Raw genomic sequence first — 23,204 nt, 5'->3', positions numbered from 1 at the left:
TAGTTAATTAAGTTTTCCTTCCACGGCATTCTTTTGCTAGCGTTAAGTCTGTAAAGCAACTTAGCGATTGTCAAATATGGTTTTAACTATCGATAGACACGCAATGATAAAACATGACTTTAAAAAGTATATGTGCTTTAATATATACTTCTTGAAATTATTTTATATTTATGTTCTCCAACATACCCTCCCCCCATAGCTGTAGTACGATTGACTTAACATAAATTTACAATTGATTATGTGAATATACACAATTATTTTGATATCATTGTTCAATATATTATCATCAAATAATATGATTAAATGATTCATATTCAGAATAGTCGATAATAAAATCAAAACATAAAAATTAGGAAATGTTTTTAATTGCACATGCGCTATTATTAAATTGAAATTCATTGTAATACATAAAAATAACATCAAGCAATTACATATAATTATGTAGCTCTAATTTGAAAAATAATTGACATTAAAGGTACTGTGAAATACATTTCTATTTAAGAATCGAATAGAAAATATACATTATTCATGAAGGTAGCGTAAATGTTAAATTAATTTATATGTATTTATTAATATATAAATATATTTCGTAATATATTATATAACACATTATATAAAATTATAACACATTATTTAAAGTATAACCATACTTTGATAATAGAGACTACCGTAAGATGTACCAACTGAAGGTACATTATCATTGATCAGTGATTTCAGATATACCAAATATACATGAGAACTTATTGACTGCAGATATTTTATATATTTATCCGATTATTATCCGATCATTCGGTATAATTGCAATTTTTTAAAACTACTTAATATTTTTTCAATTAAACAAAATGGCCTCTGCAAAGAAAAGTGGGAAAGTGATTATTATGCGTAATATATTTTTTATTCTCACAAATGTATACATTATGCCCAATAAATATACAACTATAAAGTAAATTGAATAAAAAGTAGTAAAAACAGACTTCAATCGATGGTAAGATTAACGACTCGCCATACAAGAATGGTCCTCATAAATCTTCATATCTCACATGAATATCTCGTAACTTGACGTATTGTCATACACGCGGATTCAATTCGTTTCTTTGGACATTTGGTTGACACATTGCTCCCTAGTACATCGTTTCTGAATTAGGTTGACATAGCGACGCAGGTTGGGCAGGTGGATAGGATTGCGCTTGACGCTCACAGGACTTCGTATTTGAATAAGTGGGACATCCGGTGATTGGTGGACAAGGGGTGCCATGGGGATCACAGGAAACTTTGCAGGGCGGGCAAGGCGATATACAGATGGGCTTGCAGTCGAGTTCGCAAACGTATTGCATTTCGTAAGGAAGATCATTTCGCAGTGTCAGACATTTTCCTTGGATCAGATAGCAGTAGGACATAGCTAAGACGGGATTGCCACTGTACGGGATGCAATGAGGTTGAGGTAGATGTCCGTATAAATCGATGTGCGTATACTTTAAAGGGGTACAGCTACAAACTCCATGCTGCAATCAATACGAAATTGGTCAGGAAGAGGAAGAGGAGAAATGAGAGAGGGAGGGGAGGGACAATGAGAGAGAGAGAGAGAGAGAGGGAGAATAAATGAATTTTGAAACGTCATGAAAAAGCTTTTTAATCCACAATTAATGTCTGCTCACGATGTCTGTATTAACTCGATCATCTATAAAGGATTCATTGTACTTAATTAAGGCGAATGAAGTGGATAATGGATAATCTTGATTGATAGATACAAAATAACTGAAAATTCAAAAAAATTTGAAAATATCTGCAAATAATTCATCTTGTACTTATTCGCAACATGTTGCGAGTTGAGAGAACGACTATTAATTATTAAATTGGAATCAAATTTAAAATAGCTATGATGTTACCTATATAGCTATTATTCATTATTCATATTTAATATCACAATAAATCTGGAGACACGGTAGTGTCTGGGCGCTAAGACAAGCGAAGCGTCATGACGCGAGGCACTGCCGTGCTCCTTTACGCGAGCCGGCGAGTTGTGGTAGATCTGGAGTAACAAATTTATCCTTGATTGATAAAAAATATGATACAATAAAAAATAAATTTTTACTCTATCTTTATTTTAATATTTTATATTAAAAAGATATCTTAAAAATTTGCCGCTCCTAAAATTTTGCCGTCTTAGATAAATGCCTATTGGCAAATCCGCTACATAGTCTAATGCAGTTTATTGTGTCCCAAGTAAATCCGTATTGTACAGCTTATGGGAACTCTGAGGTTCAAGGATTTATGGAGATGATTAATTATTATTTGCATTTCCGGTTAATATCCAAAGTTCTTTGCGCCAGTCATGAATATTAATTGCTTTAGGTATACAGCATAAGGATATGTATTAAGATATATATATGATACATAAAATATCGCAGTTTATATCAGCATTACGGATTTTTGGTCTCTATTTTATCAAAAAGAAACATTTTGGCTAATGCTAAAATTGGTGATCCGGTTGGTTGTACGGGAAAATTACCGGCACTGCCGGCTACGTCCAGATGACAATATTTTAATGGCTTCTCTGACTCATTACCATGCTAAAAGTCATAAATTGTTAAACGACATTATAATATCTAGAAACACGTTAAATTTAAATAAAAACTTAAACTTGAATAGTAATAACAACAAACATAACACCTTGTCTAATCCGGAAGCCTTAATTAGAAAAGCGGCTGGTCCCTGATGACCTCGCGGAGTCTTGGAACTAGGTTGATTTAGTGCTTGAAGAATATCGTCACCTTCCGCACGCCCTTGATGAGTAAGAAAGTCCTCTCTACGTATTCGCGATATTTCGAATGGATCGCCAACAGCTTCGCCGGAAGCTTGAAGCTTTTCTGCATTACTAGCTAGTCGTGCCACAGCATTATCCATAGCAATCTATAGCAATGAATATAAATGTAAGTTCTGCATTTTCGAAAAAAAAATATGGATACATGATAGAATGGATCTTTTATCGGAGAATTTTTTACCAACAAAGTATCCTCAGAGGATGAATTATAGCTAACGTCTACAAGCAATTTTGATAACAAAATCATATCATATGTCACGCTCGGGATTCAATATAACACAGGGAAACTGCACGTTGCATGTAGATCGTTTTAATATAACACAGGAAAACTGCATGCCGTATCTAGATCGTTCATAACCCTGTCCAATTACGCTTTCGTCAATGAATCAACAAACATAACTATCTGTATACATTTCTGCCAGTTCGCACCTAGATTTTAACGTCTAGTTTTGTTATTGTTACGCGGTGATAGCACAACTATATAGGGATTATTCGCTCTTTTCATTCAAAGTAATGTTATATCGTCATCCGAGTAATAGGAATTCAAATTGCTACATGCGTTATCTTATTCGCTAAAATGCGATTAAAAGCATAACCACAAAATATGACTTTACAGTACTTACGGAATATCCTAAACCTGCAGTTAATACTGCGTGGCCTGTTAATGTAGCTACTGTAAAGAGATGCGGATTCACAGAACATAGGGCCATTTCTTTGAGATAATAGAGAGCATCGGCCATAGCCATTCTACCCTCGGCGTCCGTGTTGCCCACACGTACCCTTGCACCGGATTTTGCCGTGATTACCTCATCAGCGACGTAAGAGTTCTCGCCTACGCTATTTCTTACAACGCACAAAGCGGCGACGACCTTTACTGTTGGTGGTTGCAATAAATTTACTACCTACGATATATAACAGATCTTACTTAGACGTATGAAATATAATTTGTGTATAATTAAATATTTAAAAAACGCATTACTTTGTTTCATTTGTTTAATTTTAACTCTCGATTTAGCAAAAATAAATATGTTCAAAATGATAATTCCTGATCTTTTACACAACGATGATTAGTTCAAAACTTTTATCTCGATCATAAGAGCATATAATAATAGGTTCGGCGTGCTATACACATATATGTACATGTATATGTGTATCCATGTATAATATATATATACATATACGTACGTATACATGTACATATACATTATATACACATATATATATATAGAGAGAGAGAGAAAGAGGGGGGGGGGGGGGGGGAGACCTGCGCCGAGATCATTAATACCCTACACCGTAATGCCATAAGAAATAGAATTACGGTCCGTATATGAGATGATCATTCAAGAATCTACCAGCTTGTATTATAGCCAAGCAGGAAGCTGATTAAAACGACATATTATTAATAGAAGCGAGGTGAAACGCGATCGTTTCAGCATGACGTATAATGCTCGATATATTACACAGCACCTGCATGAATCCGGCACAAGCGGCCGCGCCACATTTGTCCCTCGACATGCCAGCCATGATGCCCTGGCACTTGATGTCGGCACCACCGGTGTCATAAGTGACACCTTTCCCCACGATCAAGATCGTCTCCAAGACGCAAGCGGGCGGCTCATAAGTCAAAAATATAATTCTACCGGCATGACGCGGTATTACTGAGGCAGCACGATTTACACAAGCGAATAATGGGTATTCCTGAAGTAGCGTATCCTGATCGGATATCACTTGCATCGTGACATTCGATCCGCAAAACAGATCCGCCAGGTATTCCTCCACTCTCAAGGGAGCCATTCTTTCGGGGTCTGCACCACCTAGTTTAACACAAAATAAAAGTACCACTGACTATTAATAGGACTATGAATAGATACGGATTAAATAAATACATGTAAATTAATCGATAGATTTCGTTTTTTACAATTAAATAATTGGATACAAGATACTATTTTCTTATTTCGCGATTATATTTTACAATCTTATAAAATTCATTCGATAAAGAGAAAAATTTGCGATATGTTCTTGTCATTTCTATCTTTATTTTATGCAATTTTTTGTAAAAATTAATTATTTGCCTTTTGCATTTAAGTTTTATTTATTAATAATTTATTTTAATCAATCCAAACTTGTGCATGCATGCATGCATACATACAATTCTCAGTTGCGAATAAGCTTCGCATTTGTTCGTTTAATATATTGAAATATAAAACTGAAATACTAAACTGAATAGATTGAATTCTTCTCTTTTATACAAAGACCATGTTTCAGCCAATTATTTTCAAACAAATACGATATTTTTCATCAGCATTTATTTCCACTTGATAAGCTCAGTGTAAGATTATGTTATTTAATTATTTGCATCTTTTTTTCATTATCTTTGTTCGATCGAGATGTATAATGAAAAATGTTAATACTCATAAAACGTTGTATTGTCAATATTGCAATTATATTGTAAAAAACGTTATTATTGTAATTTTAGTTGAAATTAATATATCTTGAAATAAATTATTCAAAAAATGCGTTATAAATCTCGAGTTGCTAATTGCGAATATCTTTTCTATATTTATATTTATTAGTTATATTGAAAAATGTGCGCTTACTATTTATCTTTCGCTCTGGCACATGCAAATAATTCAGTTTCAACTGAGCTTGCGGCAATGGCTAGGTCATCAAAATTTACTTTACAAAATTGCATTATCCACTTTTCTCGTTTTGCTCTACGAGCAAGCGAATAGTATACGTCCTATCCAAGCTAACTGAGCGGAAATGGAAGTTTATGTATAAAAGTCATATACTTAATAAAGCATATAAATGCTAAGACGGTAAAGGATAAATCCTTGAAACGTTATGGCAAATATTGTAGAAACGCCAATTGTTGTTAACTGCTACAGGGAATGAGCTCCATACTTTCCTTCTACGTTGTTCGTTCTACGAAACGTAACATTAAAAATGAACACTTAAACTCTCTAAATCGCTGGCTACTTAAACTTTAAACTCGATAATTCCCGAGGGCTATTCCGACTGAACTTGAACACTGAAACGCGAAGAGCGACGAGTTGTGCTCGATTAACCGGGATCCAAAAGACTTTTCTCGGACAAGTGGGAAGCCGCGGGCGATTTCCCCACCAAAGCTTATTTCTTCCGTGAAAAGAGGAAACTCGCGACGGAAGTTCTCTTCCTCTTCTCCTCTTCTCTCACACAGATAGGAAAACCTGCTTTGCTCACTCGATAAACTACCACGAGTCGTGTACGCCTGGGATAGAACAGGACTCACCGATGTCCCTTGCGACGTATCTGCCACTCTCGAGCGCCGAGGCGAGTTTCACGATACCCTGAAGCTTCTTACTGCAAATCGGACTCCACACTCCGAGTTGACACGCTTTGTAGCATCGATCCGGACCTATCTCACGCACTTCCAAAGGCTGTGAAAATATAAAATCGTCGATCGAAGATTATACATTTTTAAGATACGATAAACAAGTAAGAACAATCAAAAAAATTTTATCCTTTTAGTATAATTTATTTGTGCTGAAATAGTATTAATCTATAATATTATTTCTATTTTAAATCTGTCATATCAAATCATATACCATTTATTTTATTTTTTTTTTTTTATATAAGATCGAATAAAAAAAGAGAAGTTTATACATCTGCACAGAAAATGTTGATGCGAAAAATATGATAATCTTCTTATTGAATGAGAACTTTATAGATATAGATAATAGAACTGGAGCTTATATAACTTTTATATGAACTTGCATATAAATCAATTGAAAGATTTTTTAGTTGATTTATACATCCGACAAAGACTAACTTTAATTTTCTTTGCTTTAAAAATGCCAGTATTCTGATATATATATATATATATATATATATATATACAGAGCTTAAATTTTTTCAACAAAAAGATTCTACGACCTGACACGTGCGCGGTTCGTTTTATCACGAGCGACCTTTTGTGTTGTCACTGGTGCGCGTTCATGCAGCTTGCGAGCGAGCGGAAAGAATTGAAAAAGTCGGAAAACTGCTAGCTGCAAGAGAAGCGAGAAAGAGACCGATGCGAGATTCGCGACAACGCGGTGTTCCGATTACGCGGCGCAGAAATTCCGAGGGCGCTTCCTGGTATTTGGAAAACGATGCCCCGTATTTGCGTCGGACGGAAGGAACGAGCGACGCAGGAGAGGAAAGAGGGTCAGAAGAGGGAACTATCAAGAAAGAAGCGTATGAGCTCGGTGCCAACAACGTTCCTGTGCCGCAGGCTGAGCGGTTGGTGAGGCGAGACGAGGGGAGACCCGAGTATTTCGCTAATTAGGTCGCCTCGCCGGCCGCCAGGATTCAGGAACGCCAAGCATTTGCTACTCTTGATAGGGCAGAGCACTCGGCTTACCCTCCTGCGTCCTCCTAACCCCTTGCTCCACACCCCATTGCCGCCCACAAACAAGCCCCGACCAACTACTCCTCCCTTGGTGATCCAAACTTAGAATTTTGGTCCTTGAACTTACGCGAAAGAATGTCTGTTATGTATGAGCAACGAATTTTGAGAACATTCACTATTAGATAAGCTTTGTCGCATACGTAAGTCCCGAAAGAAATAATTAAATCTCGGTTTAAATTTGAATGCAATGGTATAACAAATTAACGACATTAATGAAGCAATTTTTAACATAAAACTATTAAAAATAGTAATGATATTAAATTATATCACCAATTTGTATCAATAAAAGATATGAAATATTTTTTGTACTTAATATATTTATTTTTTGATGATATTTCTATAATCGTTGAATATTTTTATGTGCAAAATAAAAAATTAATCTACATAAAAAAAGACATTCAGCAGAAATGCAAATAAATCCTCTATCTTATCAAAATGGAAATTTGCTTCTATTTCCGATAAAGTCTATTTTTTGACATATGTTGCTTAGATAGTTTTTACTTTTTTGAGGAGTACTACTATCTTAAATCTAGAATTTTTTAAAATTCTCTCTTTATAAATAATGTTCATCCCAGCGAAGATCCAAAAGATTTCATAGGTCTTTCTCCGTGATACAAAGTCTGAGAACAAGTCTCTTGTCCTATCTAGCGTGTAATCTACACTGATCACAAGCGCGTAGTGCCCTTCTTCTTTTGCAACTGCTTTTACTTTATCGGTTTAAAGTTATCACTCTTTCTTTAATCTTCGACAAGAGATGAATATCTAGATCTTGTCTTTACTTCAACAGCCATTTTATTTTATGACGGATGAATCAATACTATATTAACACTTATGTACTATTGAATATTAAAATTTAATAAAAGAATAAGTCAACTGCAAAATTTATATGTATATATACATAGAAATTGCACAAAACGCTACTTTTTTACCTTTAAAATATTGTTTTACTTTATACAAAAAACAGTTATAAGTTTGCTTTAATTGACATAATGTCGTAAAGAGAATTAATCTTTTGGAATAACACAGTAATTTTTTAAATTATATATACTGAGAAAAAAGTGTTTGGTATTTGTGATTATAATTGCATGATAAAATAATTATGGTGTAGGAGCTTCTTTTTTATGGTTATTACTGCTATCATTTTAGTAATAATAACCATATATGGTTCTTTAAAACAAGAAAAAAATTGTACTATAAATTATGATAATTTAAATATGTTAAACAAGGACTCTCCCTCCTTAAAATAACAAAAACAATCTAAATCTGGACTAATGAGAGTCAGCGCGAACGAAGGTGCGCAATAAATCTTTCACAAATAATTTTGTTAATCCATACGATGTGTTGGTATCATCTTTATTTGAAATCTTGAACGTTTTTCGATTCTCTTTGGAATCTTTATCAGCAATCTTCTTAAACCATACTAGATTTCGTGAACGTTCGATGTAGAGTCACTCGCAGGTTGTCAAAACTGTAGTGTTATCTGTTTAAATTCATATACATAAGATATTGAAATTTAATCAATAAAGTAACGAGTAACTCACTCATCGCCAAATCTCATCATGGAACCTTGGATAATATATCAATATATTAACATATATTTTTTATTATATATTATTATGTATTATTATATATATCATATATTATTATATATTATATATTATAATATATTAATATATATTAATATATTATCCAAGGTTTCATGATAAGATTTGGCGATCGTGTGGGTGAGTTACTCGTTACTTTATTGATTGAATTTCAATATTTTATGTATATGAATTTAAACAGATAACACTACAGTTTTGGCAACTTGCGAGTGACTCTACATCGAACGTTCGCGAAATCTAGCATGGTTTAAGAAGATTGTGGATGAAGATTCCAAAGAGAATCGAAACGTTCAAGATTTCAAAATTTCAAGTAAAGATGATATCAATACATCGTGTTAAATGCAATTGCAATTATAGTGAATTATAGTCTTTTTCTTAAATTCACTTACTATTTATGTGGTAATAATAACAAAAAATATGTTAAGGGGGAAGAATTAAAATTTTTCAAACATTGTGTGTGATTATTATTAATAGCACAATTGACTATATTTGCATGGTTAAAATAACTATAAATATACCCAGGATGTGTTCAGCGTAACGGTCCGCACGATTTCTCAGATACTTCCGACAGTTAAAAAAAAAAATTAAAAGCAAATACAATTGCGTAAACGTAGATGTAAGGTTATGGGGGTAGTAGTAGCAGTAAATGTTGTACAATATATTAATCTACAATCGAGTAAAGATTCAACGAATTTTCATCTTCAAATTAAACATTGCTCACAACACTTTCTCCGTATTTCATACTCGTAATATAATATATTTGTAATATAATAAACTCGTTAAATAATATAAATCATAAAATGAACTCGATAAAAGATGAAAAGAACACTTTGCACTTCTTTCCATGCGTCGAAACAAAAAGGACAATAACAATGTAGACACATGACAGCACTCTAATTGGTTCACTCTTACGTTTTATGCAGTCGTAGTCGTAAAAGATAAAGTTGAACCATCTTTTACAACACGCTTTACAACCGAGAATGGCAGATTAAAACTTCGCTTTACAACATTTCACAACCATTTACAACTACATTTACGCCATTGTAAATCAGGCTTTACACAGGCTACAACATGCAATAGAAGAATTTAAAAAAATTGTATGGTGCTACTTAAAAAATTGAAGATGATTTTGATTTTCTTATGAAAAAAATTTGTTTTTAATTTTTTTATCGAATACTGTAGCCTATATAAAACAGAGGAATACTCTCATTCTTCATTTTTTTTTAACTGTCGGAAGTGTTTGAAAAATCGTGCGGACCGTTGCGCTGAATATCCTGTATATAGTCCCAAAAATGACTATAAATTATGATTAAATTATGGCAACCATTTTTTTCATTCATTGTAGGTTAATACATTATTTTGTTACAAATCGTTACAAAAAGTTTTCTGTTTTATCACTATTCCTATGCTAGCAAGATATTTGAAATTTGGTATTCACGACGTTTATGGGAAGACTTTATTCAATTAAATATTTTTAATTGTTGAATGTATGTACGCGTGCGTGAGTGACGTATGTAGTCGATCGTGGTGCGACTCGCGCTGGTGAAGCTACTATAGAATTCACAAATCGATCGTACCGCGTATACTCGTGCCGGATAACTTCCGACTTGGAAGTTCGTATAATAACGCGGATACTATCGTCCGACCGTAATTAACCGCGGCGGCGCTGAGGTTAATGAACAATGAAGCTCGCAATCGAGTTGTGCAACCCGATATCCTCCGTAAGACATGCTGCACACTTATCGATCAAGCATAGCCCGCGCCGGAGTCTGTCCGTGGCAGGTGTTGTTTGATGATAATGTTGACCGCACTCTTTGCCGTCGGTATCTGTCATCGGGCTATCGTTTATTTAAGATATTGAACGAATTTATTTATCGAAACGTCTATGATCTTATTGGCCGATGTCTTGTGCTGAAGTTATGTGTCCTTTGTCGCTTTCACATACATTCGTATCCGAGAAAAATAAATCTTGAAAGCTCGAATGTACGGTCGCTTGTCAGCACCGAATGGTTGTAATCAGTTTACATTGGATGCATAGCATGGATTATGATACTTGCATTAATCATTGTGAAATGCAAATGTTTGCAAATTATCCACGTATCCTAGCTTCTCATAATTATTAAATAATAAATATCCAGAGGTTTATGATAATATTATCCGATTATAGCGAATAGAATCTTATTAGAACAATCGGACATTAATAAAGCGAAATTAATTCTATTTTCGTAAAATATTATAGATTAGTTGAATTGCGTTGCACAGCTCACTTAGTCATTAGTTATGGATTAAGATCACAGTAGCAATTTAGTTTAGAGATGAGGTAGACGGATTTACTAGAGTTAGAATATGGTGAGTAACTTGGGGGCAGCCAATCAGACCGCAGCACACAAACTCGGCTGAAACACGGAGATGAATTCCTTCCAGATACAACTACAGGCTTCCTATTCTGCCAATGTATAGATGCGCACAAAGCTATGTTGTATCTGTTTGATTGGTTTAAACGGCTCTCGTATAACCACAACTGTACCAACTATCTGCGAAATGCCTTAACCGGATATATTGGCACAATCGAGTAACATTCGCTTATCGATTCTCTCAATTTCAGCCAGCGATTTTTCCTATTTCTATTTTTAAATTCTACTATCTCAGTAACGTTTAGTACCAATCGATTTAACTTTTCCACATTTAGCAATCGTTATTAGTGGGAAATCTGTGATTGCTATTTTCAACTGAATTAAATAAGCTAACAGAGACTCTTTTTTTAAACGTCTCCATGCATGAAATTCTAACAACAAAGTAATGATTATTCATTTATCTTACTACATAAATCGTACATTTATGCAGTTATAAATTTTGTTTTATTAATAATATTTTAAATCATTTAATATTCTACTTCCCAGACAAAAGATATGATATGATCCGTTTAATATATTATTTCGATATTAACTATACTATTATGATAAATAATTTGTTGTAATAGAACTCACCACATAGAGACCCTCCAAGGCACCAAGAAGCGTGACTAGCTCAACGTTCTCAAAACGATCATCTGGCAGTAGTACCAACAAAGGACATTTTACGCCAGCTTTTAAAGCCCTAATAAATGCAGAAAAGTCATAAACTCAGTTACATTGATGAATTATATATATTATCCTAATACAATAATATTCAATCATGTAATGAATTGAATTTTGGAGTAAAATTATATTTTACTATAGTCTTTTTAATCCAAAATTATCCAGATTAGATAAATCCTGTGTATGTGAAATAAAAATTTATTTTCTCGTTTTATTTCCCATAAATTAGCGTTAACTCTATTATTTCTTTAAAAACGTGATGTCAACAAAAGACTCAATTGGTCAAGAATTATCCTATATTGACAGATTGATAAATCGATAGTAGAATACGAATCTGAGAATCTAAATTAAATTAATCAAAATCAAGGATTCTTAATGTCAAATAACAATGTAACCAATAGAAAGAGCATATAAGAGTCAGTTATAAAAATAAGAATCTAAATAAAGGATCTAAGTAAAAGATCAAGAGATATCGTAAAAATGGAATTCAGAGGTGGAAGGATTCACGTATATAGGCTCAAAAGGAAGTCGACAGTAATTATACGGTGCGGACATATCGTTTATATTTAGTGATTGTCGGCGGACATCATAATCCACGCAGTAATATTACTACCATAGAAACTACAGTAATACTACACTCCAGAGGACGTTCATGCAAAAAAGAGAAGAGAAATGAGTTCTCTGGGGACAAGTACGATTCTCATTGAGTATCCCGAGACAATGGCCATTCTCGCTCTCCTTGTATCTAATTTTCATCTTGTCGGGTGTAATATAAACGTGAGCTATATAACCGAAGGTGCCTCTCACTTTTGCGAATCACGAACTATTAATCTATTCCTGAAGTATATTGCTATCATGTTTAAACTTTGTTAAATGTTCCTGATGCGTTGCGTGCGATGTCTCGTACTTGGTAATTTCGAGAAACTGTCGTTATATCACAGTTCTCAAATCTCCCGTTCTATTCTCAATTCAACAAAGTACTTCTGATTTGAGTTTGGTATTAATGTCGCGTAGAACCGTGCACCGCTATTATTTCGAGATCTTAAAAGGACCGTAAATACCACATTATTGCTTAGATATGTAACGGAGCACGATAACAGTTTTGCCCGCAGGAAACATCGGTAATAATTAAAATACAGACTAAAAGAATAAAATTCGAAGGTTGTGACCAGTTTCCTCTGGAGAATACTACGAAGGTTTGCATGAGGAGAAAAATAAATTGCAAATGCAAGCAAATTATACTTTCGAATAATTATACAGAAGCTGGCACCCAAGAGTTTATGAGCTTTATCCTTTATGCTTTATTTTTAATTTATTACTTTGTTGTTTACTGTTTATATTATTTATGTTAATATTTTAAGTATTTATTAAAATTGGTATATTTTTGTCACGTGGTGATATGGTGATAACAATGCCACGCTTATCTTTTAGCCCGCTTTTGATATTATGCGAAATTGTAAGTGTTGTAACCAAATTTAAAAAATACTTACCATTAAAACAAAATGCGTATAGGATAAAGCAAGGTAATTTGGATACGTTAATAGAAATTTTGAAATTGTGTAAAAGATCGAGGTCGTATAGTGTGATTAAACTTACAAAACATACACTATTGGTGTAATAATGTATGTTTTGTATGTTTAATTAAATACACCTTATATCCTCAATCTTTTACACAATTTCAAAATTTCTGCAATGTTAACCTATTCAAATTATCTCGCTCTACCCTAAATTGATACGCAAGATACGTTCATTATTTTTTTCTACTAACATAGAACGTGCTGATCCATGCCAATCTTCCGTTAACGTCACTACTGTCCGCGTAAAAAAAAAAAAAAAAAACAGTTGTGCCAAACGGACAGGAATTTCATTTTTCAATCGAATTTCGGGACGGACAGGCGTATGGTTCGCGCGGAATTTCGTTCGTACATCATTGCGTTTCCCGTGTGCTGCTATTGGAGTACACAAAACGCTGACAATCGTTCGTGGCTCGTTTCGTTGCAAGACCATCATGTCGCTAGTGAATGAACACTCGATACTTATACGAAGATGTTCGAAATTGTAAACATACAATCAAGAGCACTTAATTAATTACTCTCACACCAATTTCAATTAATTGTAACGAGCTCGACAAAAATACAACGATTTTTTTCAAATATATGCAAATTGCCGACACGAGAACGCAGATATAACGTCACTTCCTGGGTGCTCGCTAAATCCAATTATATCCGGACAATGAAAAACACTGGAATTTGTGCGCTTCGATTGTGGAATTTAGTAAAGTGTCCCTTATATAGTTGAAGAATGCTTATTAGAAATACCAAAGAGATTAAAAATATTGTTGAATTATTAGTGATTATTGTTAAAGAATCAAAAAATTGAAAAAAATATTTTGTGCTTTGCAATAAATATTGATTCGTATAGACAAAAACTGAACATATAGAAATCTTGTTGAACTGAAATTAAAAAGAGACAGTGTAGGTGCGTGGCGTTGCTTTGATAGCATTGTGTCACTGTATGTATATCATTCCTTTTATTGTCTCGCTATATTCCCATCTCTCCCCAAAATGAGAAATAACCAAGTTTTATATATGCTATGTCGACAACTATCATTTAATTAATTGATAACACGAAGAAATTGGATTAACGAGTAATTGTTAGTCCGTAATTACCAAGAAGATTAAAAGCTAAAGGCAATAAAAAATGTAATATTTTGTAAAATAGGCAATAAAAAAACTCTTAAGGGTTGCAGCGCAAAAATCGGATTTGCTTGGAAACAGTAGCGCATAAATTGAAAATATATTTTGCATAGTTAGATAGTGTAATTTTGCAATTTTAAACGACTTAGGGATGAATATGATTGTTTGCTCCAAAAGGGAAGTGCCTTAAGGGATGCAGTGCAAAAATTGAAACTATATGAATATGAAAGCGTAAATTTTTTTAGCTAAAATGAGCACAAACATTTTTTTTGCAGATTTTGAGAGCGCATAAATAGCGCATTATTATATAATTTATTCATTAAGATTTGGTTAAGTGATGGGGGTCAGCTAGGCAGACGTTTGACCGTATGCTTTTGCTCAGCTAATAAATGCGGACTTGAATGCTATATATTACCCAACTACAACATAATACATATCGCTTCTTAATATCTTTATTCAATATATTATATTTTTATTTAAATGTATTATAAAATCATATTTAAAAGCTGATAAAATAAATTGATATGATAAGTACATATAAAATATATTTCTATAGACATAACAGTTCTGTTAGTTTGGCACTCACGTTAAAAAAATTATAAAAAGGAAGAAAAACGTGTGGGATCATACAAAAGAATTACCGTTTTATTCCCTTCGTGGCTGCCTCTGCGAAACTCCGCACATCGTGATAATCCATGTTAAGCGGACCCGTTGGGCTGTAAATGAGCCTTTTTGCGAGCAAATTGATGGGCAAAACCGCGCCGATCACGCCCAGTGCAGCATCGATCTGGGCCGCGGTATAGAGGACGGTTTTGAAGGGTTCCGGCTCGTTGGATCCAGGGGTACTTCCTGACACCAGAATAATGCCATCGTATTCGCCGCTGCAGATATTCGTTTCAATTTTCAACTGACATGGCATCCATCTGAAATGAATCATTATCCATGTTATTTGAACGCGTCCCACTTATTAGCAAATCCGATTAGACAAAAGCAAGATAATTAATCGTTAGCGAGAATACGATAGGTCCGTTGAAGTCAATATAATTACAATGGAATACAAATTAGCAGAGGAAGATGAAAATGCTTCATCAAAAAAAAAAAAAAAAAAGAAAATGAGAAAGAATGATGAGATTCATTCAATGCCATCTATCCATTAGAATTATTTATTTACTAAAATTGTGGCCTGTTAGATATTGTATATTAAAGAGTAAATGCAAATGCTTTAATTTCATTTTCATAAATATAAATGTTTGTAAACAAATTTTAACTGTTATTCGTATTATTTCTATAATTATATTCGAAATTCTGTGCGCGTATTTTCAGTAAAATTATCTACAAAATCTCTCAAATAGAATCACAAACAGGAAATATAAAATTCCTACATTGGTTTTTCGATGTGTCTTGCAGTGTTTATGGGATAGTGTCGCATTTGATTTTCTCTGCGGGAATGTTTACCCATACATCTGTCTTTTCATATTTGCAATTTCTCCTTATTTTTGCTCGGATAAAATCGGATAAGAGAGCGGATTGAATATTCGCATGTGAAAAGAAATAAAATCACTATATAATATTTTATGGCGAATTAGTGACGCAAACGTTAAAAGACCAAGATAAATACAGTCCAAAATTTACACAGCTATTACTGCCGAACGTAATGTTAAAACAATTTAAAAGTTTCTTTTTCCCTTATTATTACTTTAATTTTGACTTATTTCCATTCGTTTTCACTTATTATTTAAAGTTTAAGCATTCATGCACATGTTTTGCATTTTCGAGCATTTGTATATACCTATCATTTTATGTAAATAACATTATTTATTCGATAAACATAAAGTAATAGTTAAAGGTCGGATAAGACTTTTGTTCTCAAATGATTTACGTTGATTATATTATAGTATCTTTAAATGATATCGATACTATCATTTATTTAGTATAAGTGGATAACGTATTTCAATGGGTACAGATTTTAATAATCCTGGAGTTATTAACTTGGGGAATGTGGGGAATCATTTCTATTTTGTGAGAGAGAGAGAGAGAGAGAGAGAGAGAGAGAGATCTTGTTTCATCTTGTATATTATTTATAATACAAATGTTTTATTATCAATTTTTTTAAAGGTAGGATCGTTATAATAGTAAACGTATCTAAAACATTTTTATTTTTATATTATATTTATTATATCTTATTTATTAATTTTTTTTATATATTTTATATTTTTAGTATCAAATGCCATTGTATTAAATTACATTAAATAGCTTATTCCTTGGAGAGGGAACAAGTTAACAAAATGGAAAAGGATTATAATTAATATTTTTTTAGTATTTCAGATTGATTGTGTTTAAATGTCCGAACGTTTCGGCACATAGTCACATTTGAGATAAATTAAATTCATGAACCAAGAACATTATATTATTCGAAATATCTAACTTTGACCGGTCCTAGGCGATCTCTACTATATTAATATTTTTGTTTGTATGTTAACAAATATTCTTTCATAATAATAATTTGAGACTAAAAATTATTTTCATTTGTTCTTTATTAAATGTACGATTGTATTTTATTAAATGTAAAAATCAACATATTAAATTTAAATAAAACCACGAATAACGGTGAAAGTATAATATTGTCAATATTTTGTAAATTCAACTTAATTTATTTAATCATAGATACGGCATTTAGTTGGAAGATAAAGCTTTTAGAATACCATGTTGCAACTATATAAATATTCTGTAAAATATAGAGTATTCTTATCGATGACGGTAACTATAAATATCGTTATCTTCTTTTATATTTAGCACTAAAATTAAGATACATATTATTTAAATGTGCGATTTGGAGAACAAAATGGTTTAGTAATTTAGATGAATATAATCGTTGGATAAGATTACTGAGGGCAAATTTCACGTGGAATACATTAGCATTATATTAACAACATCTCTAGCATCGCTTTCACAGACGAAAGTAGTCGCTGCTAAATTACTTAGATATATATAGTCGAAAATTGTTATTATTAAAATGATATTTAAATATTTATAGAATATGAATATTTATATAAATAATTATTAAATAATATATAATTTTATCCGTATAACAAATCAAACTAACCAAGATTCCTTATAAATCAAAGAATTGGAAAGAATAAGGGCACTAGGAGTCAGGCGCAGAAGACGTCGCGCAAATAATACATCTATGAAGCGTGAAACTTCTTTATTCACTAAACGCGCTTACATGTTTCGGCTCACTTTTGAGCCTTCTTCAGAGCAAACACAAACTAACATATACAAACTAAAAGTTATCCTGTCATGGTGAGCTCCCCTATATCGAGAATTTAAACGCCAGAATTAAACAAAAAAAAAAAGAAAGAAAAGGAAATGAAAAAGAAGGGAAATATTGAAAATGTCGAATTAGAAGAATATGGAAACTAATTTATATATCAAAAAACTTTAAAAGAATATAATTAATTATCTCGAAAATAAGGACGCTTACCACGATTACAAAGCACCATATCGCAAACATTACCATGCATGAATGATTAAAAAACCGGTTCCTGATATGTTATCCAGTCGGTATCAGACACAATAAGTCACTTTTTAGTTATTAGTTAGTATTTTTCGAGATAACAAATGGAAAAAATCCAACATTAAAATGTTAATCAATTCCAAGAAAATGAAAGTTGTAAAATATATTTTATGTTTTTATCTCGGATTTAGTGTATGTGGATATATACTTGAACATGTAACATACAGAGATGAGTAAAAAACTAAAGATAATATAATTGTAGAATGTGTTCGTTGATATATAAACGTTCATATTCCAGAATAAGAAAGTTTATATAAAGTCTATACAAATATTGCTATATACATCTAAAAAGTCTACATAAACCTCTTGTCATAATACCACAAGATTCTTTTTATACAAAAGGAAAGAAAATATTAGAGAAGTAGCTGTGCACATATACTTTATAGGAAATGTACTGCATGAAATGTACGAAAATTTTGAAGGTAATTCCGAAAAATGGTGCCAGCGAGTTGCTATGAAAACATTCGATTCTTACGATCGTCTAACGATAACATCTTTCGAAGTATCTAGTAGCATCTCTAGCATCGATGCAGAATTATTTGTGTTGTGTGTGTGTGTAAACCAGAAATAAAAAATACTTATCCTGCTACCTATGTGTAATTAATATAGTCGTGAAGTGTTTTGTTAAGTAAAATCGGTGATTAAATTTAATTTAGATTTTATGTCACAATCGAAAGATAAACAGTTCAATTAAAAAATATCTTCTCACAAGTTTGAAATATTCTTTTGCAACAATAGCAATTAACGCAGACCTTATTTTAACTTGGTATGATAAAGTTTTCATATTCGTATATCATGTTCTGGCGTTAACAGGTTTTTCCACACGCGAAATCAACCCAGTCAATGCTGACTGGTCACAATTCGGGCACAATAACGTTGAATTCTATGGAAGATAATAAATCTCAAGTACACACATGATATCGCGCACGCGGTAAATCGAACATCGATCGATTACGAACATAATCTAACAGACAATAATGCTTCCTCGCGCTCTCATGAGCGTGTGTATATATATATATATGTGTGTGTGTGTGTGTGTGTGTGTGTGTGTGTGTGTATACATCACGCAGAGATAATGAAGTCTTCATAGATCTACGATCATTGCTACTATCAGGTGTTTCTATGAGCTCGCTTCGTGCGGTTTATGCACGATTCGCTAATAATTTATCCTTGAATTTACCACTATCTATCTGACTGCATCTAATATTTGCCAAAACTAACAATGGCTTAAAGAATAGAAAAATTACGAAAAACACAAGCCTTTAGGAATTATTAGGGTACACTTTGCGTAGCGCGTGATATTTCGATGAATAATATTTTACTTTTATTACTACACGAATGTTAGTATTAATATTTCATTTTACACATACATATGAATTGTTTGTATAGTTAGAAATATATTTAATTGGAAATATCATAAAAAATATATGCAGCATATGTATATATCTATGGATTCGATTAAAAATATTCCAATAAAGTACTCCCATATATATTATATAACCAAAGTATTTAAATAAATTAATGAAGTAAGGAATACACACACACATCATATTGCTAATTTAAAAACTCATTAACAAAAATATATTTATTGCTTTTCATTGTTACCAGTTTTACTATTCATGCTCAAATATATTAAAACATGATTTGTAAAGCCTGTTATCAAGTATAATAACTCAAAATTGATCAAATGTACTATCGCAGCATCAACATAACATATATATAAACAAATAAACGTTTATGATCTTGCTATAAATATCTTTGTTTATGAATTTTTAAAAGAAATTCATAACGATTTGTAACGATTTGATCAGTTTCATGAATTATTATATATGTCAAAAGTTTTAAGAAAGAAACAAGTCAACGACGTCAAGTCTTACATAATTTGAGTTAAGAAAGAGATACAAATAACATCGCGGAAACTATTATATTTTATTGGATTCTGATATCGACTTATCTCAGCTGCTAATGAATGAAACTTACTTCTATCAAGTGCATGCACAATGTGCAATCAATCAGGAGCATGTTCTAAGTCGCGAGCTAATGATGCCGGAAACTTTGCAGTTTCGAAACAGTTGGGCACCACTGGGTCTCGCGTAACAGTGCAAAACGAACCAGCATTGGCTTAGAGAAATTCGCATTTCTCATGAGTTCGCGCGAATCCGCAAGCAAATATGTTCACGTCGCGTTTTCGACATAGACTACCTAATTATTCATCAAGAATTTACAATTTACGATGAAATTACGAATTACTTATTAATTATAGCGCACAATTGTAGAAACAACTCAATATGCCACTTGATATTTTCAACGATTAATATATAATACAAGTCGAAGAATAACAATAGTTATTCTCATTTCAGAAAATACAGCGAAAGATTGGAACTAGATATGATAGAAATTTAAAGCACTAAGATATATAAACTCGAATCTTTCAAATGTAAAACCTTTGAAAACATAATAAATTTATGCTTATACAGCATTGAAATGTATATAGAAATTTTTTGTATGAGAGCATTTAATTTTACGCGATGGTATTATTCTCTTTTAAAGTTCTTTTAAAGTCAAAGCGCGACGTATCTCATATTCCTATGTATTTCTATCATCATTTAAAAAAATTTAAATGGCTAATGATCGAATCCAAACCATCTGCATGAATAATTATGCCCTTGTGCACTAAGTTACTATTGTCCCGTCAAAGGTCATTCGCGTTTAGAATACAGCATTTACCGGCGCATGTCGCGTGAGCTTTCCGTGTATTTACCTTGATTCCACCGCCATGATGCGCCGCGCCCACGTCGTACTCTTAAAGATACTCTGTGTGAGATAGCGTACGGATATGTATTATCTTCTGCACAACTGTAACGTGAAATTCATACGCCTCTTGATAACCAACGAAAATGGACGTATGGCTGTTGCGCGTGTTCTACACGATCTTGCTGTCGTACTGTCAAAATGGATGTCTCGCGTGGCCTGATCGAACGCCTCGAAAAAGCGAAGAGCGCAGGATCGAAACCGTACTCGCGGCACGCTTCAAATCTCAAATCCGGCGACGGTCACTGTAACAACACTGAAAATAGCTGAAAAAGTAAAAAAAAAAGGGAAAGAAAAATGTATGTTACGCATATGTATTTGAAAGAGTAGAGAGAGAGAGAGAGAGAGAGAGAGAGAGAGAGAATGATAAAAGTAGAAACTGCATACTGTTATCGCTCGATGTGCCAGCGATATTACCTTCTCCCGCATGATAAGATTTGTGAGCGACCAACTCGAGAACGTGCACAATACTAAAGTCTGTGGTTTTCTCGAATATAACCGACCGTCTTTACCACTACATAGCCATTCTGTCCGGAGTAGGATATACACTGATATGAAACTACTACCGGTAAATCGCCGCAACGTTGCCAGCGTTCGTGGCCTGCACACCGGATCACCTTGAATTTCCAATCCCAAACAGATGCAGTGTTGATGGTCGAATGGTCGACGATCTATATTTGTAAGCTATGTCTGACTTTCGAAAATCTTTATTTTATTTATCTATGCTAATTTATTTATATGCAAACAATCATTTCGCACAAATATAAACAAGAATAATAACTATCTCATTTAGTCACTTAATTAAATCACTTTTGTTACTTTTTTTTAATAAGTTACTAAAAGTCACTATCGTCTAAAATGAGTCACTGTAATCACTCTTTTTCCTGAGCTGACTTAAAATTTCCAAGTTATAAGTTGTAAATATAAGTGTTCTATTTATATTTTGTTTTGTCTGATAACAATTGTTCTTACTGTTGTTTACTGGATATTTAGTCGGATGTCTCAGCATCTGATTACTATTTAAGGCAATCCAAATGTTGCGTGTGAGTAAGATAATGTTTTGTAAGGAAATTTAAGATATTTCTTCGAGAAATTGAGTTTCTACAGATTTTTTTGAAATTTGGATATTATGTTTAAAATAATTTTATCTATATATGGCTAAATTTCAAAGACCCTAGCGGTGCCGAAATGGAGGTATTCACCTACAAAGTTTCATTTCTTACCACATAAACTCCTATATCAAGCCTTGTCGAAGTAACGTTTTAATACTTTGCGGCGAAAATCTTCTACAAATTAAAAAAAAAATAAATATGTAATGTAGAAATATTATAGGAATTTTATTTAAAAAATGGGAAGGCTTAGAGTGCCGGTTCTGAATTAGAATAGGTTAAATTTGTAATTTGATGAAATTCTCCTTCTCGCACGCCAAGCGGCGAGACAGGGACATGCTGTTGCCACGTTTCAATTGTCTTCAGTGCGGACTAGTATTCGTGCACACAGATACGACTCATTATGCATGTGTGTATGCTCGCCTCAAAAGTTTCTCTCTTCAGAGAGCACGCGCGGAGAGGCATATTCATAAGTTGTACGCGATTAACTTCCTAGCATGATTGTAGCCGAAATATACCTTAACGTTCGCGCGCCAATCGCAATCGATCTATCCGAATTGTTAGAGCGCAATCTCACTCTTACGTAGTTGTATTCAAGCTCTTAATCGCATAAGGGGCTCCGCACAATAAAAGGAACAGGGAACAGAGAACGAGAATTTCGATCTATCAGAAATCATGTATTGTGGAATACGCACTACGTATTCCACAATACATGATTTCTGATATAGATTGAAATTCTTATTCTCTGTTCTCTATTCCCTGTTCCTTTTATTATGCGGAGCCTCTAAATATTTGGGCCTTATTTTGCATTTCGCGATCTAAATGTTAGACAAGCTAGGGCGACTGATGTACACAAAACGTCGAAAATAAAAACACAATGGTAACAGGGTAACGAGTTACTTTTTAAAAGTAACTAACCGTGAATAAAAATGTAGATATTTTAACAATTTTCCAGCAACAAATACGAATTAACAAAACTCAATTTTTGCGAGAATTTTTATTATCCAATACTTTCAAACTATTTTTAGTTTAATTTTAAAATGGTAAATTGATTTGTAATTGTTCAAATAAAAAAAT

At 32.9% G+C, this 23,204-nt stretch overlaps 1 protein-coding gene across 7 annotated transcripts; it reads right to left on the bottom strand.

Annotated features, from left to right (window-relative positions):
- Positions 1–850: 850 nt before the first annotated feature.
- On the bottom strand, positions 851–21,536 carry LOC108767066 (putative aminopeptidase W07G4.4). Of its 7 annotated transcripts, none has more exons than XM_018516737.1 (9): positions 21,436–21,536; positions 20,969–21,284; positions 15,272–15,553; positions 11,845–11,953; positions 6,093–6,240; positions 4,289–4,635; positions 3,445–3,723; positions 2,671–2,910; positions 851–1,502 (listed from the first exon to the last, which is right to left on the bottom strand). In XM_018516737.1, exons 2-9 carry the CDS (start codon positions 20,983–20,985, stop codon positions 1,122–1,124), a joined length of 1,803 nt encoding a protein of 600 aa, XP_018372239.1. In that variant the 5' UTR covers positions 20,986–21,284; positions 21,436–21,536; the 3' UTR covers positions 851–1,121. The 7 variants fall into 7 exon arrangements, with proteins under 7 accessions (XP_018372239.1, XP_018372242.1, XP_018372244.1 ...); XM_018516740.1 differs by having other exon boundaries at positions 21,406–21,529; XM_018516742.1 differs by having other exon boundaries at positions 20,969–21,263; positions 21,406–21,529.
- Positions 21,537–23,204: the final 1,668 nt, after the last annotated feature.

Source organism: Trachymyrmex cornetzi, unplaced genomic scaffold (genome assembly GCF_001594075.2).
Source record: "Trachymyrmex cornetzi isolate Tcor2-1 unplaced genomic scaffold, Tcor1.1 scaffold646, whole genome shotgun sequence".
Classification (NCBI taxonomy): domain Eukaryota; kingdom Metazoa; phylum Arthropoda; class Insecta; order Hymenoptera; family Formicidae; genus Trachymyrmex; species Trachymyrmex cornetzi.
Note: the sequence above shows the minus strand (reverse complement) of the source record. Positions and strands in the feature narration are given on the sequence as shown.

What these genes read in the sequence shown, in the direction of transcription:
- LOC108767066 (XM_018516737.1), bottom strand. An exon ending in GCCACGAAGGGAATAAAACG is followed by an intron (nt 11,954 to 15,271) that starts GTAATTCTTTTG and finishes TGCATTTATTAG; the next exon opens with GGCTTTAAAAGCTGGCGTAA. An exon ending in CCTTGGAGGGTCTCTATGTG is followed by an intron (nt 6,241 to 11,844) that starts GTGAGTTCTATT and finishes ATATTTTCACAG; the next exon opens with CCTTTGGAAGTGCGTGAGAT.